Source organism: Microcaecilia unicolor, chromosome 5, assembly GCF_901765095.1.
Source record: "Microcaecilia unicolor chromosome 5, aMicUni1.1, whole genome shotgun sequence".
Classification (NCBI taxonomy): Eukaryota; Metazoa; Chordata; class Amphibia; order Gymnophiona; family Siphonopidae; genus Microcaecilia; species Microcaecilia unicolor.
This window is the reverse complement of record NC_044035.1, coordinates 272,668,527-272,686,014: the sequence shown is the minus strand read 5'-3', so window position 1 is coordinate 272,686,014 and position 17,488 is coordinate 272,668,527. Positions and strand designations below refer to the sequence as shown.

General features: G+C 41.3%; 1 protein-coding gene across 2 annotated transcripts in view; it reads right to left on the bottom strand.

The window, feature by feature from the left end:
- Positions 1-485: 485 nt before the first annotated feature.
- Positions 486-17,488, bottom strand: part of SAMSN1 (SAM domain, SH3 domain and nuclear localization signals 1) — a 59,850-nt gene continuing 42,847 nt past the window's right edge. For both annotated transcript variants that reach the window (XM_030205119.1, XM_030205120.1), the window contains exons 7-8: positions 16,823-16,973; positions 486-1,255 (exon numbers count right to left, since the gene is read on the bottom strand). In XM_030205119.1, the coding sequence (XP_030060979.1) occupies positions 1,056-1,255; positions 16,823-16,973 (351 nt within the window). In that variant the 3' untranslated portion in view covers positions 486-1,055. The remainder of the gene's footprint in view (positions 1,256-16,822; positions 16,974-17,488) is intronic.

Sequence of the window (17,488 nt, the reverse complement as noted above, 5' to 3'; positions counted from 1 at the left end):
TGAATTTACGCAGTTTGGTACAGAAACCCAACAGCAACATGAAAAGGGCTGAAAGGGGTGTAAAAATCAACATCATTATATATATATACATTTTGTACAACATTTTTTCAGTAGTTAGAAAAAGAAATTATGGGTCCCTTTTACAAAGGCACACTGAAAAATGGCCTGCGGTAGTGTAGACACGTGTTTTGGGCCTGCATAGAATCATTTTTCAGCGCACCTGTAAAAAATGCCTTTTTAAAAATTTTTGCCGAAAATGGACGTGTGTCAAAATGAAAATTGCCATGCGTCCATTTTGGGTCTGAGGCTTTACCGCCAGCCATTGATCTAGTGGTAAGGTCTCACACGGTAACCGGGCGTTAATGGTCTACGTGCATGAAATGCCAATTACCGCCCGCGCGCCAGAAAATAAAAATATTTTATGGTGCGCGTAGCGGATGTGCGTCAAAAATGAATTTACCTCAAGGGTCATGTGGTAGCCGGGCGGTAACTCAAAATTGACACACAGGCGCACATAGGTGCCTATGCGGCTTAGTAAAAGGGCCCCTATATGCTAGTTTTGGGGTTGTTTGAAGAAAAGTTTGCTGGAAAAATATCTACTGATTTATTTTGCAGCTTGGTATTTTTAAAAATGATTTTTCATATATTGCATAACATAATGAAGAGAAATTCAGTACTTTCTTTTTTGATACCTTTCACTGATACTATTTATGTATAAGATGCCCATACTAAAATGCCTCTCAAGACAGAAGTGTATGAAATTCTCAAAAGGCGAAGGAGGAATGGGGCTCTTCCTTTCCCAAGGCAGAAAGAAATTTCTCCTGATGTATAATCTCACTTTCTGGCTTCTGCCTTGGGGTATGTGGCTACCCTTGATGACTTCTTCAGTTCCGTTCCATGGACAGATTAAGTGGATCAGTAGTTCTTTATCTTCAGTGTTATGTGGTTCTCCCACACCCTTGCACTTCTGCCTAAAAGTTGATTTTTTTTATAGTGCAATGCAGAAGATATGTTGAAGGAGTCCCATTTGCAGTAACTGCTAGAAAAGGTTTGATTCAGTTAGTATCTGTGACAGTGATTCTCTCCACAGCATCACATAGGCTTCCAATCTCTAGATCATCTTTCCCATTGTCTGAATTTTCTGAAGAAATGTAGCAACCAGAATCCCTTGGGCATTCATTTAACTTGGACTTGTTGGAGCCAAGGTCAGGGCTCAAGGTCATGGAAGGAGGATTATCTTCATGGTCTTGTTCAACTGCAAAACAAATACATGAAAAGCCGTGTTAAGATACTTAGGTGATATTAAGGTATGCCATATGTACAGTGACATTTCTGAACATTACTTTCTATGCGCTTTCTGCATATACAAAGTGCTGCCATGTGCGTCAATTCCTAGATAGATGCTTAGGCCAGTCCTGGTTTTTTTTTAAAGCAACTCTATAGGCTTTGACCTGTAGTGTTTTGTTTTTGAATGGGAGAATCAGAGCTATAAATTCCACAATGCCCTGAAACGTGAATTCAGAAACAGAAGAAATGGCTGACAACCTTCTTCCTGAAACTGTGACCTGACAGCTCTAATTTGTATAGCACCTCTCTGGCCTTAATGTTTTGCAGGCATAACATACAGTTCATATTAACAAAATACACTTAGGATTTATTTTTTATCTGCCTCAGAAAGATTAGTCTAAATCAGTTCTTCTCAAACCAGTCCTCGGGACACACCGCTCATGTTTTATAGGAAATCCACCTTGCATATGTATGAGATAGATTTGCATGCACTGCCTCCTTGGTATGGAAATCTATCTCATGCATATTGATTGTGGTTATCCTGAAAACCTGACTGGCTGGGTGTGTCCTGAGGACTGGCTTGAGAACCACTGGCCTAAATGATCATGCTGCATTTTGAGTCAGTACCACCCAGTTTACAGAGATGGTATAAGGAAGTCGCTTAGGTGAGTGATCCCTCCAGAATTGTGATAACCACCATGCTTATAGCTATGGCATCTGAGCACAGACTTTAGAATTGTAATGCTTGAATTAGACATATATTTCTATGTTACTTTCACGGGTAAGACATGCCATATCACAATTAACAGTGTTGCCTTCCTGAATTCATTGCCCTGGTCATTCCATCCTTTATCTGACAATATTCTGAAGAACAAGATGTCCTAGATTGAGTCATCTTACTGCTTGGATGTTTTTACCTATTATTGTTTTATATTTTCGTTATAGTTCTTGTACTGTAGTTTGCTTTAAAAGTTTGATGTAAGCCACATTGAACCCAAACCTGTTTGGGATAACGTGGGGTACAAATGCCATAAATTAATTAATAATAATAATAATAGATAGGAGACAGAAACCTAGAACTAGGATCCTATCTTGCGATGATTTGTAGTCAAGTTGACAACCTTGGAGCTGTGTGGTAAGAAATTGTCTGAGAAGTTTCTGCTGTTATGCTATGATACATCATGGGGGTGGGGTGGGGTCATTCAATAAATGGTGTCCAAAGTTAGGTGCTGGGATTATCCACATTAAAGTAGTATTCTGCAAAGGGTGCTCTGTGTGGAACGACCTTTACAGAATACTAGCTTAGCACACATCTTGGTTGAGATTTTATATATGGCACCTAAAAAATCAGCGCAGAAATCAGTGCAGACTAAGCATATTCTATAAGCGGCGCCTAGATTAGGTGCGGTAAATAGAATAAGCTTAGTTCATATCTTAGCGCCTAAAACTACGCGCATCCATTTACACCAACCAAAAGATGCCGTAAATCCCAGCACATAGATTTAGGCACACTGAACCATATTCTATTACACCCGTAAATTTTGGAACACCCATTTCCCTTCTCATAACCACACCCCATTTTGCCTGCAAGCATTAGAAGTTTGGTGCACTAATTTATGCTTAGCAAGTTGTGTGTGCAAATTCTAATTATTGCCAATTAGTGCTCATCATTGCTTGTTAATTGCTGTTATCAGCACTTATTAAGCTTGTTAAGCTACGCATGTTGTTATAGAATCCGCTTGGATTTTGGCATGGATCTGTAGGCATGCTATATAGAATCTGGGGGTTTGTGCCTAATTATGGGTATTTATGCCTGCCAAAGGTTGCTGTAAATGCTGGCGACGGTGTCCAACTTATGGTAGTAAGGCATGTAAATAACATCATGCCTAACTTCTGGGAACACCCCTGACTTGCTCATGCCCCTCCCATGGCCACATCCCCTTTGGGGTTGCGTGGTATGACATTTAGGCACACGTTATAGAATTGGGCTTAGGGCAGATGCGCGTCTTAACTCCAAATTTCTGCCAGTTAACACCAATTATTGATAGCACCTATTTAGCTAATTAGTTTATGTGCATATCTTTGATTGGCACCTGAATTTGCACGCCCAACTTTGCGTGGCATATACAGAATCTGGGGGCATGGCATGTGCCTTGCAAAACAAAGAAGCAAGAATGTTGCACTCATTCTACACCTGAACCAGCTTGCTATACACACTGTAACTTAGATCAGTTCCTTATCTCTTGCCTAACTTTACAAAGAACTTGCCTTGAGTTTAGCCAACCATCAAATTATCCCAACTGACTCTGTGCCATGCATCTTGTTCACATCATATATCTGCTCTTGGTCCCTCAGCTATATGATAAGCCTTATTGTAGAAAATCTTTAGCATCGTATCTATGTTAGCTGAATGTTCTAATGCATGCATATTAGATATATCATTAGTATTATGCTAACATTGTCTTATATATCTGGTATTTGAATTCCAGTGCTGTTAAATGTGTATGTTTTTTATACTGTTTCATGGTAGTTCTATTATTAGGTTTCGATTTACTGTTTTCAAGTTTACTTCGTTTATTGTGTTTATGTTTATTCCTGGTTATTTTACTATTGTTATACAGTTATCAAAATTATAAGTTTTATGTTAAACTGTACCTGCTGTACACCGCCTTGGGTGAATCTCTTTATAAAGGCTGTTAATAAATCCCAATAAATCAATAATTTCAGATCAGGAGCATAAAGGATCTTTTTACTGTTGTCATGAATGTTGCACTTTAAACCTTATCATGGCTCTCCCCCTCTATCCCAAACAATTGAATAAACTGAAGCTGACAATTGTTCAGTGTTTTATATATTTGAAGAAAAACTTCCTGATAATTATGAGATATTAATGGATTAGGTTAATCGTTTGTGGATGCCTAGAACTCTTTTCCTGATTACTGGATTCAGAAAGACTCAAATCTCCTGGAGCATAATGCTGCTAGCTAGTGTATATATCAGTTTGTGCAGTACCATGTGTGCCGCCTGCAGAGCTGTGACCTAAAAAAACATTAATGCTGTGTTTCTTCTCACAGAGAAGGCAAGAATGTGTGTGTGTGCATGTGACAAGTGTAAGACATGGGAGGAGGAGGCAGGGGAGTGGAGTAAGGAAGCCTGTGCAGTTCTTGGAGCTTTCTATTTCAGTCGGATTCTATAGAATGTAACTGACAAATTATGGTAGTGAAATGAATATCAGTTTTATTAATGCAGCTCCTAACTACTGAAAATGAGACTGTAAAATTGAATCTCAAACCCAGAAGACAGATCTTCTGTTAGTTGATCAGTTTTATCTACCTGCTTCAAAAATGATTTTGTGGCTTGAGAAAAAGGGACCTTCATGATCTTTATAATTTGAAGTTAATCTTTTGGCTTAATTTGTAGTACAGGGACACTAGATGTGGTTCAATAATCACAGGAATAAGTTTTAAAATGTTACATAAATGATGGCATATGAATGTTATGTGAAGTCAACATTCAAAACAATGTGCCATTATATCTATCCTTATGCTGTGCCTAATTACCAGGTGGGATAGCCTCAGTCACAATACCTGAAAGCTACTGACTTTCAGATTCTTTTCCAAAATTGAGTTATAAATGCGTACATATGATGCATAGAACATAATCTTTTCACTTTAAAAAGACTGCCTTTAAAGCACAAGTCCCACAATGGAGCCACTTATTGAACCCTTCAACTGTTCCTCCAAGGGTTATCATATGCTTTTTACTTTATTCTCCATTCTTGGTCCTCATCCATAAAATATGGAGGTTGACTAGTCCACTGGCAAATCTGTATAACTTTGCTGAGTATGGATTAGCCTCTGGAGCAATAATTCCCAAACCTGTCCTGTAGGAACCCCAGCCAGCCACGTTCTTAGGATATCCACAATGAATATTTATGAGATCGATTTGCTTGCATTGTCTCCTTGATATACAAATTTATCTCATGCATATTCATTGTGGATAGCCTGAAAACCTGACTGGCTGGGGTTCTCTCAGGACAGGCTTGGGACCCACTGCTCTAGATAAATTGCAGTTTTTACTAATTGTGGGCAGAGTTATATTTACTGCTCTGAGCAGCTTACATCTGTCTATGCCCTGTTTAAAGACTGAAGGTCATTTAATTTTGCTTTTGATTTCATGCTCTTTCTGAATAGGGATTCTCTGTGTTTATCCAATATGGTTTTGAATTTGGTCACTTTTTGTCCCCACAACCCCCCCCCCCCCCACCTCCAGAGAGGATATTCCAGGCATCCACCATCCTCTCCATGAAAATGTATATCCTAATCTTACTTCTAAATCTACCACTCTGCAATCTCAATTCATGTCTTCTTCTTCTACCATTTTCCCATTGCAAGATGTTTGTTTCTTTATCAACAGAAGAAAAGTAATAGTCTTTTTTTAGCAGTACATAGCAGTTTCAATTTATAGCAAGAATTGCATAGGTTTGGCAAGTACATGCCACATGATGAAGGGCTGAACTGGCAATAATATAAGATGGCATTTGCTTTCATTTTGTATGCATTGGACATCAAAAAAACAATAATAAGATCAATGTAGAATTGTTCTTTATGGCGGACACAAGCAAAGGAACAGAGTAGGCCATGGACCAACCAACATTTTGCCAGATGCTGCATCAGCAACTAGAAAGCTTAGGGGTCCGTTAGCTCACACTAACAGACATTAGCATGTGCTAAGTGCCCCATGGCTCATAGGTATAAAATAGGATTCACGACATTTAGCGCACACTAATGTCCGTTAGCATATGCTAAGCTTTAGTAAAAGGGCCCCAAATAAAAGGATGTTCAGCTGCCACTGGTAGTTAACATATCTGGAAGGCAGTAATTGGACATCACAAGCTAGGGCTAGTCAAACTCAATCCTCAAGGGCTGCAACCCATTCAGATATTCAGGGTTTCCACAATGAACATCAATGAGATCATGTATTTGCATGTACTGCCTCCTTGCATGCAAATAAATCTCACATGTATTCACTGTGGAAATCCTGAAAACCCAACTGGGTTGTGACTCTCAAAGTCAAAGTCTTCTCACCCCTGTCACAAGCCACTTATCATAAGAGGCAGGGATGTCAGCTTACTCCTATATAATAATAGCAGGGAACTGGAAGGGTATAACAGTACATGGACCGCCTTACACATGCCTGTTTCTTATACCCTAAGGACTCGCTGCTTTCTCCTGTCTTAGATGGGATGCTGGTTGTATAGACCTTTTTGGTCTGACCAAGTTTGGCAATTGTTATAACTGAAAATTCTTTGCTATTCAAGAGTTCTAAGCCAGAATGTTATCAAATAAAAATTAAAGGTTTTATTGATCCCTCCAATGTTATTAGCCAAATTACTTTGAAAGAATGGGGTAGGTGATGCATTCTGACCCCCATTTTATTTCATGAAGCTAAGCTTGTAAGAAGTTAACCCATCGCAACATTCTTTTTCACTTCCTGTTTGATTTCTGGGTAAGAATATTTTTATCTGCAGCATGAGAAACTGAGACAGATCGATTTTAGATATTTAGCAGTTTATGAAATTAAAGAATTGAGACTGTCCAAACTGTAGCTATACTAGCAGTAGCCATGGAAGGTAAAATTATTATTAGTCACAGTTATGACAATTTTAGCTCTGCTTAGATTACCATGAGGAGCATTTTCGATGTGACGTCTGCTGTCCATAGATTCTGTTTGCTATATAGTTTGAGTAGCATATTTGCAGGTTTTTATATTGCTTTACAATATCTGGCAGTGGAGGGATTTTGTGTTGCTGTTACTGAGGTGACACTAGACTTTGAATATATGTTTGTTTTGTAGGATGACAAGTGAGAAATCTGGGAATGATTTGTTGCATACAGCTCTTTGATATGGGATAGGCAAATTCATACTAAACTTATAGTTAAACAATGAAATCTATAAGTGTGCTTTGTTCAGCTGTGAATTTTAGTGTTTGGTGTGTCACGTACATTAATATTGTCTGTCACATGTGTCACTACAGAAGAAAGCTGAGCGGGAGTCCTTTACCTACAGTCCTGCCAGTGGGGGGTGCAATTTCAATATCACATTTTCAATAGTGAGGGGCAGGCAAACTCTGCAGGACTCCTGTCCCTAGCAATTGAAAACACAATATTGAAGCACTATCCCCTACTGGCAGCAATAGAGTTGGAGGACTCCCGCTCAGCTTAGAGGGAACAGTGGTCCTGAGTTAGGAGTCACCACCCAAGAAAAAGATCTTGGAATAATTGTGGATAATTTATTGAAATTTTCAACCCTATCTGGCTGATAAAAAAAGCAAGTAGAGTGTTAGGTATTATCTGAAAAGAGATGGAGAACAAAACTAAGATATCATTGTGTCTCTGTATTTATTTGTCGCATTTGTATCCCACATTTTCCCACCTCTTTGCAGGCTCAATGTGACATAGTACCGTAAACGGTGTTAACCGATTCCGGTGTGAACAAATATAAGGTGTGACCAATATCAAGGTGATATTATAGTAGAATGAGGTACGTGTATGGTAAAGACAATTGGGGAGAGCTTAGAGAGGGAGAGGAAGAGTTAGGATATGTCCATTATTGTCTTTGGTTACGTTGTGTCGCAAGAAAGAGGATCTAGGGCCTTGCTGTCACACCAAACCTCCTCCATTTAAAAGAGTAACACCTCTTTGTAGAATCTTTCCTAGAAGCAAGGAAGACTCGGGTGACACCCTCTGAAAGACCCAAGGAGGCGAATTCTAAGCTCTCAACATCCAGGCCGTGAGAGCCAGAGACTGGAGGTTGGGACGTAGAAGTGATCCCTCGTTCTGAGTGATGAGGGTTGGAAAACACTCCAATCTTCACGGTTCTTCGGAGGACAACTCCAGAAAAAAAGGAACCAAATCTGACGCGGCCAGAAGGGTGCAATTAGGATCATGGTTCCGCAGTCTTGCTTGAGTTTCAGCAAAGTCTTTCCTACTAGAGGTATGGGAGGATACACATACAGAAGGCCTGTCCCCAAATGCAGGAGAAAGGCATCTGATGCTAGTCTGTCATGGGCCTGAAGCCTGGAACAGAACTGAGGGACCTTGTGATTGATCTGAGTGGCAAAAAGATCCACCGAGGGGGTGCCCCACGCTCGGAAGATAGGTCTCTGGTGCATCTGCACCATGCATACTTTGTGTAGTTCTGGTCACCCCATCTCAAAATGGATATAGTGCAATTAGAAAAGGTTCAGAGAAGGGTAACAGAGATGGAGCATCTCCCTTATGAAGCAAGGATAAGCAGGATAGGGCTTTTCAGCTTAGAGAAAAGATGACGGGATATGAAAGGAGTGGAACAGATAAATAGAAAATAGTTGTTTAATTTGTCAAACAACACAAAAACAAGAGGGCAATCCATGAAACTAATGACCAGCAGGTTGAAAACAAATCATAGAAAGTTTGTTTTTTTGTTGTTGTTTTTTTCGCAGCACATAATTAAGCTGTAGAATCTGTTGCCAGAGGATGTGGTCTGGGTGTCCAACACAGCGGCAGTTTAAAGAGGATTGCCACACCAAGGGGTGTGAATAGCTTGTGCAAGAAACCAAAAGGAAAAGCAAGATGTACCAATTAGTCTTAGAAACTTTATTGAGTAGAACCAAAGGGGAAGGGGAATTCTATAAATGGCACTCAAAAATCAGCACTGAAAAAAATCATCGCTAAGCAGTATTCTATAAAGGGTGCTCCGGGATGAATGCCCTTTACAGAACAGCACCTAGAGTCGATTCCGACACCAAAAGTTGAGCACCAGTATTTACGCCAACTGAAACCTGGTGCAAATGCTGGCACCCAACTCATGCCATTTCTGCATGTAAATGGCACCATTTTATAACACCATATGCAACTTTTTGGCACGCCCCAACCCGCCAATGCCTCTGCCCTAGCCACACCCCTTTTGAGTTGCACGCTATCAGGCTTATTTTCGAAAGAGAAGGGCGCCCATCTTTTGACACAGATCGGAAGATGGGCATCCTTCTCCCAGGGTCGCCCGAATCGGCATAATCGAAAGCCGATTTTGGGCATCCTCAACTGCTTTCCATCGCGGGGATGACAAAAGTTCACGGGAGCGTGTCGGAAGCATAGTGAAGGCGGGACTGGGGCGTGCTTAACACATGGGCATCCTCGGCTGATAATGGAAAAAAGAAGGATGTCCCTGTCGAGCACTTGGCTGACTTGGTCCATTTTTTCTTGCAACCAAGTCTCAAAAAGGTGCCCGAACTGACCAGATGACCACCGGAAGGAATCGGGGATGACCTCACCTTACTCCCCCAGTGGTCACTAACCCCCTCCCACCCCCCAAAAAGTTTTTAAACATGTTTAAAATATTTTTTTGCCAGCCTCTATGCCAGCCTCAAATGTCATACCTAGCTCCCTGACAGCAGTATGCAGGTCCCTGGAGCAGTTTTAGTGGGTGCAGTGCACTTCAGGCAGGCGGACCCAGGCCCATCCCCCCTTCCTCATACACTTGTGGTGGTAAATGTGAGCCCTTCAAAACCCACCACAAACCCACTGTACCCACATGTAGGTGCCTCCCTTCACCCCTTAGGGCTATGGTAGTGTTGTACAGTTGTGGGGAGTGGGTTTTGGGGGGCTCAGCACTGAAGGTAAGGGAGCTATGCACCTGAGAGCAATTTGTGAAGTCCACTGCAGTGCCCCCTAGGGTGCCCGGTTGGTGTCCTGGCATGTGAGGGGGACCAGTGCACTTTGAATGCTGGCTCCTCCCACGACCAGATGGCTTGGATTTGGTCATTTCTGAGATGGGCGTCCTCGGTTTCCATTATTGCTGATGAGATGGGTGTCCTCGGTTTCCATTATTGCTGAAAACCGGGGATGACCATCTCTAAGGATGACCATCTCTAAGCTCGACCTAAATGTTGAGATTTGTGCGTCCCCGACTGTATTATCGAAATGAAAGATGGACGCCCATCTTGTTTTGATAATACAGGTTTCCCCGCCCCTTTGCGAGGACGTCCTGCGAGGTTGCCCTCAGGAAAACTTGGGCACCCCGTTCGATTATGCCCCTCCACGGGATTTAAGTGCCTGGTGTTATAGCAGGCAGGCAGATGCACACGCAAAACCAAATAAGAGCCAATTAATTTCAGTGATTTATTGTTAAACATAATTAATTGATACTTAATGGCTTGTTAATCAATTTGTTTGCATGCATATCTTGGATTCGTGTTGAAATTTTGGCACAATAAATAGAATCCAGGGGAAAGTCCAGAAATGCAGTTTCTAATACCATTTCTCTAGTAAGAAAAATAGAAAAAAGATATCATAAATACTTAAACTCAGCACTAAAGTTGTGTAAGGTCTTTAAAACACAACCCACAACCAAGACAACAACAACCCCATAACCCACAAATCATACAGCACTCACATACACACAATGCCCACTCTAAAGAACATCCACAACAACCCACCCACAATACACCAACCCTATGTACAACCTATTAACAACTCACCAAACCAAAGACACAATAACCAACCAAAAGGAAAAATCTCCGGAAATGAACACCACCAACAAAAAGAGGAAAACAACAACAACAAACTCAACCACCGAAAAAACAGACAACTAATAAAAATAAACACATTGAACCTCCCCACAGAACCACACCGCTCAATCCAATTGGGATACATCAATGCAAGATCAGCAGTAAGCAACTCAGTAGATATACTAGACTGGATCACCACAGATATTTTAGACCTTCTATTTATCACAGAAACCTGGTTCCACAGCCCCACAGACCCCGCCATCCTAGAAACATGCCCACCAGAATACAAAATCACCCACTGGACAAGAATTGGAAAAAGAGGGGGCGGAATAGCCATAATTTACAAACCCGAATTTACCATCACAACCACGGGTGAATCTACCTCACCACAACTTGAAATTGCCTCGACAAGAATTAATCATCCAAACCTAATAGGACACCTCAATGCAATCCTATTCTACAGACCACCGGGAAAATGGCAAGACTCCCAAACACAACTCATGGACTTCATCTCGAATACATGTGTATCTGCCTCAAACATCCTTATAATAGGAGACATCAACCTACACCTTGAAGACGACACCTCAACAGGCACACGAGAATGCAAAGAATTCTTAAAACTATGGGACCTGCACGCACCCTACACGCAACTAACACACAAAAAAGGACACACACTAGACATCATAACACACAAATTTGACCCGGACCCAACTATCATACTTACTGACACAAGATGGATACCCACACTATGGTCAGACCACCATAAAGCAAATGTCTCTCTCTACTGGCGAAAAACACACATAAACACAATCAATAAACATGAGCGAACAACATACACCACGAGAGGAAAAGTAGACCCCACAACATTCTGGCAACAGATCTACCAGAACTAATGGACAACAAATGCTGACACCATCCAATTCCTCCAAGAATGGGACGATTTATGTACAACAATATTAGACAAAATCGCCCCAATCCAAACCAGAACATCACACAGGAAAAAAGCAAACCCATGGTTCACCGAAGAGCTGAAAAAACTTAAAACACAAGTCAGGAAACTAGAACGCGCATGGAACAAAAAGAGAGATGAACAAACACTAAATGCCTGGAAACTACTTCGGAGGAAATACAAATACACCAGAAAACAGACTAAAAGATCACATTACAAAACAATAATAGGACCAAACTGCAAAGACACACATAAACTCTTCTACCTTGTGAACAAACTGTTAGACACCACACCAGTTACAAACAACAGCAAAGACATACCAGATGTTGACAACCTTGCGAAATACTTCAAAGAGAAAATCATACAATTACGACTTAAAATACCCGCCAGCCCTATTGAATACGCCACACTTCTAGACTGTCTAGACTCAGAAGCCGGAACATACCCAGCAGACAGAACCTGGACCAAATTCAAACTACTATCAGAAGACCTCATCTCGGAAACACTTAAAAGATATGCCAAATCCCACTGCAAACTAGACATATGCCCAAACAACCTTATGAAATCAGCTCCTCAACAATTCATAATAGACCTAATGAACCACGTAAACATCATGCTACAAAATGGGCTTTTCCCTAAAGAAAAAGGAAAAATTTTACTCACCCCAATACCCAAAGACACAAAGAAAAGCGCAAGCGAAATAACCAATTACAGACCAGTAGCATCCATACCACTAATAACCAAAATAACCGAAGGAATGGTAACTAAACAACTCACAAATTATCTAAACAAACACTCAGTACTGCATGATGCCCAATCAGGATTCCGGTCGAATCACAGCACAGAAACAGTATTAATTACCCTTATGACCAAATTTAAACAAATGATTGCAACCGGCAAAAATATACTCCTCCTACAATTCGACATGTCAAGTGCCTTTGACATGGTCGACCACGGAATCCTATTACACATACTTGAATACTTTGGCATTGGAGGAAATGTCCTAAACTCGTTCAAGGGGTTCCTAACCCAACGATCATATCAAGTCACATCAAATTCAACCACGTCTGCTGCATGGACACCTGCATGTGGAGTACCACAAGGATCACCCCTCTCACCAACCATTTTCAACCTAATGATGATCCCCTTGGCGAAACTCCTATCAAACCACAACCTCAACCCATATATATATACGCCAATGATATAACAATATACATCCCTTTCAAACAAGACATTAAAGAAATCTTCAATGAAATCAATCAAAGTCTTCACATCATGAACACCTGGGCAGATGCTTTTCGCTTGAAACTAAATGCAGAAAAAACTCAATGCCTGATACTCACTTCCCGGTACAACACGAATGAATTCACCGCTTTAAACACACCAAAACTAAACCTTCCAATCTCAGAAACATTAAAAATCCTTGGAGTCACTATCGACCGCCACCTAACACTCGAAACTCATGCAAACAACACAACCAAAAAGATGTTCTACTGCATGTGGAAACTGAAAAGAATAAGACAATTCTTCCCAAGATCCATCTTTCGCAGCCTAGTGCAATCCCTCGTTCTCAGCCATCTGGATTACTGCAACTCACTATATGCAGGTTGCAAAGAGCAAATACTGAGAAAACTCCAAACAGCCCAGAATACAGCAGCCAGACTCATCTTCGGAAAACCAAAATATGAAAGTGCAAAACCCTTACGAGAAAAGCTACACTGACTCCCACTCAAGGAACGCATTACTTTTAAAGTATGCACATTAGTCCATAAAATCATTCACGGTGAAGCCCCAGCCTACATGTCTGATTTAATAGACTTACCACCCAGAAACACTAAAAGATCATCCCGAACTTTCCTCAACCTCCACTTCCCTAATTGCAAGGGCTTGAAATACAAGGCGCTGCATGCATCAACCTTTTCCTACATGAGCACGCAGTTCTGGAATTCACTGCCGCGCAACCTGAAAACGATCTACGAGCAAACCACCTTCCGCAAACTACTGAAGACCCATCTTTTTGAGAAAATTTACAGAAAGAACCAAAACACATAAAGCCCACACTCACTGTTCTATAATGCATCATTACAGCCACTCTGAATTCTCATCCCCCCTAATCTCACCTTCTCATCCCCCGTAATCTCACCACACTCATACCTTTACTCACAGAAAATGTATACCAAATGCTTTCCTGTCATTATGTATTGCCCCTTTTAGTTTCCCGTTGTTTCCTTCCAATGTATTGCCCCTTTTAGTTTCCCATTGTTTCCTCTCCAATGTTTCAATGATCTTTTCCATTGTTATATTCCTTAATGATACTTGACTTTGTCTCGCATAACTCCCCACAATGTAATCCATAACTGAGTTGTAACAAACTGTATTTCCATCTTTCATAACGTATTGTAAGCCACACTGAACCCGCAAAAAGGTGGGAAAATGTGGGATACAAATGCAATAAATAAATAAATAAAACAACAACCTACAACAGAAAACAAAATAATTAAACTACAGCACTGATAATACCTTGCACTGAACAAATAAATAAGAAACAGTTTAGTATTAACCTAAGCCATAGTGCTTGCTATCATTATTGCAGCTATAAGTGCTGCGTTTTAAACTTATATTACAGTGCTGTTATTCATATGGTAGCATTTTAAGTTTTTTGTAAACTTAGAAATGCATGATAGCAAGCACTATGACTTAGGTTAATATTAAAATGTTTCTTGCTCACTTGAAACACTGATCCCTTGATATTCAGCTATTTAACTGGTCAGAAATGGCATCAGCGTGTGTTTTTGACGCATGCCGAGGCCCCCTTTTACCACAGTGGGTAAAAGGTAGGTCTTTCTTTTTTTTAAAGAAATGGCCTTGCGGCAAGTGAAGCACTTCCTGTGCGGACATTACATAAGTACATAAGTAGTGCCATACTGGGAAAGACCAAAGGTCCATCTAGCCCAGCATCCTGTCACCGACAGTGGCCAATCCAGGTCAAGGGCACCTGGCACGCTCCCCAAACGTAAAAACATTCCAGACAAGTTATACCTAAAAATGCGGAATTTTTCCAAGTCCATTTAATAGCGGGAGTAGCCCTTGTGGCGGTAAAGACTCCCAGGGTAACCCGGTATATAGTAAGGTAAATATATTTTTGTAGCACCGGATATGACGGCGTATGGGGGTACTTCCTTTTTAGCGAGCGGTATGCCCGTGTTGGGCTTACCTCTGCTTTGCAAAATGGGCCCTAGGTGTCCTAATTGCCATCTTGGGAAAGTTTAAAAATCTCAAATTAAACCTCCTCATGTTTTCCCTCTGCTCATATTTTTGAGGACATGGATTACTGAGACCGAGTCAGCACGGCTTTTGTATGGGGAAATCTTGCCTGACCAATTTACTTCAATTCTTTGAAGGAGTAAACAAACATGTGGACAAAGGGGAGCCAGTTGATATTGTATATCTGGATTTTCAAAAGACGTTTGACAAGGTACCTCATGAAAGGCTACAGAGGAAATTAGAGGGTCAGGGGATAGGAGGAAAAGTCCTATTGTGGATTAAAAACTGGTTGAAGGATAGGAAACAGAGAGTGGGGTTAAATGGGCAGTATTCACAATGGAGAAGGGTAGTTAGTGGGGTTCCTCAGGGGTCAGTGCTAGGACCGCTGCTTTTTAATATATTTATAAATGATTTAGAGATGGGAGTAACTAACGAGGTAATTAAATTTGCTGATGACACAAAGTTATTCAAAGTCGTTAACTCGCGACAGGATTGTGAAAAATTACAGAAGGACCTTACGAGACTGGGAGACTGGGCGACTAGATGGCAGATGATGTTTAATGTGAGCAAGTGCAAGGTGATGAATGTGGGGGGAAAAAAGAACCCAAATTATAGCTACGTCATGCAAGGTTCCACGTTGGGAGTTATGGACCAAGAAAGGGATCTCGGTGTCATTGTCGATAATACACTGAAACCTTCTGCTCAGTGTGCTGCTGCGGCTAGGAAAGCGAATAGAATGTTGGGTATTATTAGGAAAGGTATGGAAAACAGGTGTGAGGATGTTATAATGCAGTTATATCGCTCCATTGTGCGACCGCACCTTGAGTATTGTGTTCAATTCTGGTCGCCGCATCTCAAGAAAGATATAGTGGAATTGGAAAAGGTGCAGCGAAGGGTGACTAAAATGATAGCGGGGATGGGACGACTTCCCTATGAAGAAAGACTAAGGAGGCTAGGGCTTTTCAGCTTGGAGAAGAGACGGCTGAGGGGAGACATGATACAGGTATATAAAATAATGAGTGGAGTGGAACAGGTGGATGTGAAGCTTCTGTTCACGCTTTCCAAAAATACTAGGACTAGGGGGCATGCGATGAAACTACAGTGTAGTAAATTTAAAACAAATCGGAGAAAAGTTTTCTTCACCCAACGCGTAATTAAACTCTGGAATTTGTTGCCGGAGAACGTGGTGAAGGCGGTTAGCTTGGTAGAGTTTAAAAAGTGGTTAGACGGTTTCCTAAAGTCCATAAACCGCTACTAAATGGACTTGGGAAAAATCCACAATTCCAGGAATAACATGTATAGAATGTTTGTACGTTTGGGAAGCTTGCCAGGTGCCCTTGGCCTGGATTGGCCGCTGTCATGGACAGGATGCTGGGCTCGATGGACCCTTGGTCTTTTCCCAGTGTGGCATTACTTATGTACTTATGATGTAATGCCAGACAGTCCTGAATGATCGTACTCTGTATTACCTGAGTCTCCTTCAAACTCTCCTCCAACTTATCCACTCTATGGAGTCCTTTTACTAAGGTGCACTAACAGATTTAGCATGTACTATGTGATAAGACGGCCATAGGAATATAATGGGCATCTTATCATTTAGTGTACGCTAATCATTAGCACGCGCTAAATCCATTAGTGCACCTTAGTAAAAAGGACCCATATGTGTTCCAGACACAGAATTCCCCTCTAATGTGAATACTTTACCGGCCAAAGTTATCAAATTCATCTCAACTTGTTTTAAACCCATATCTAGTTCTCATTAAGACAGTATTTACCTTCACAGTCATGCAGGTTTTCTGCAGCAGCCAGTAACCTGGCCCTGTCTTCTGGGTTTGAAATATTCAGTTCTATCAAATGGCTCTCCTTTAGATCCTTCAAATCATCCAACGTCTCATAACCATTTAACAAAAGAGTTGAGGTATATTCCTGCAGATAGAAAATATCCTGGAGGTGAATATTTTCTCATGAATATGTTTTTTTCCATATACTGGGATTCAAATATATAACAATAATTTCTCACTATAGCCTGTCAATCCTCTGTTGTATGATTCTATTCACTTTTTTTCCTCTGGACATGGCAATCATGTGTTAAAGCATACAGCTTGACATAGAACAGCCTGACTGATACCAATGGCGAATCTATGGAGGGCCTGCCCCCCCCAAATTGGCTCTGGGCCCCTGGTTTGGCTTGTGGGGTCCCTAACCCCCACCAGCTGAAGCCTTTGTCCAGCGCTGGTCTCTGACGCCGCATTGCCTGCCCTGCTCTCTCTTCCCCTCATGTCTAGCACGCTCGTTTTAGTGAAACTATCAGCCAAGGTATGTGTGGTGACAGCAGCAGCGGTGGTGCTTCAGCTGGCTGATGTTGGGGACCCCCGCCAGCCAAGGTATGTGCAGTGGCGGCAGAGGATGGGGTGCGGCAGGGTGGCGGCGGGTTGGCAGAC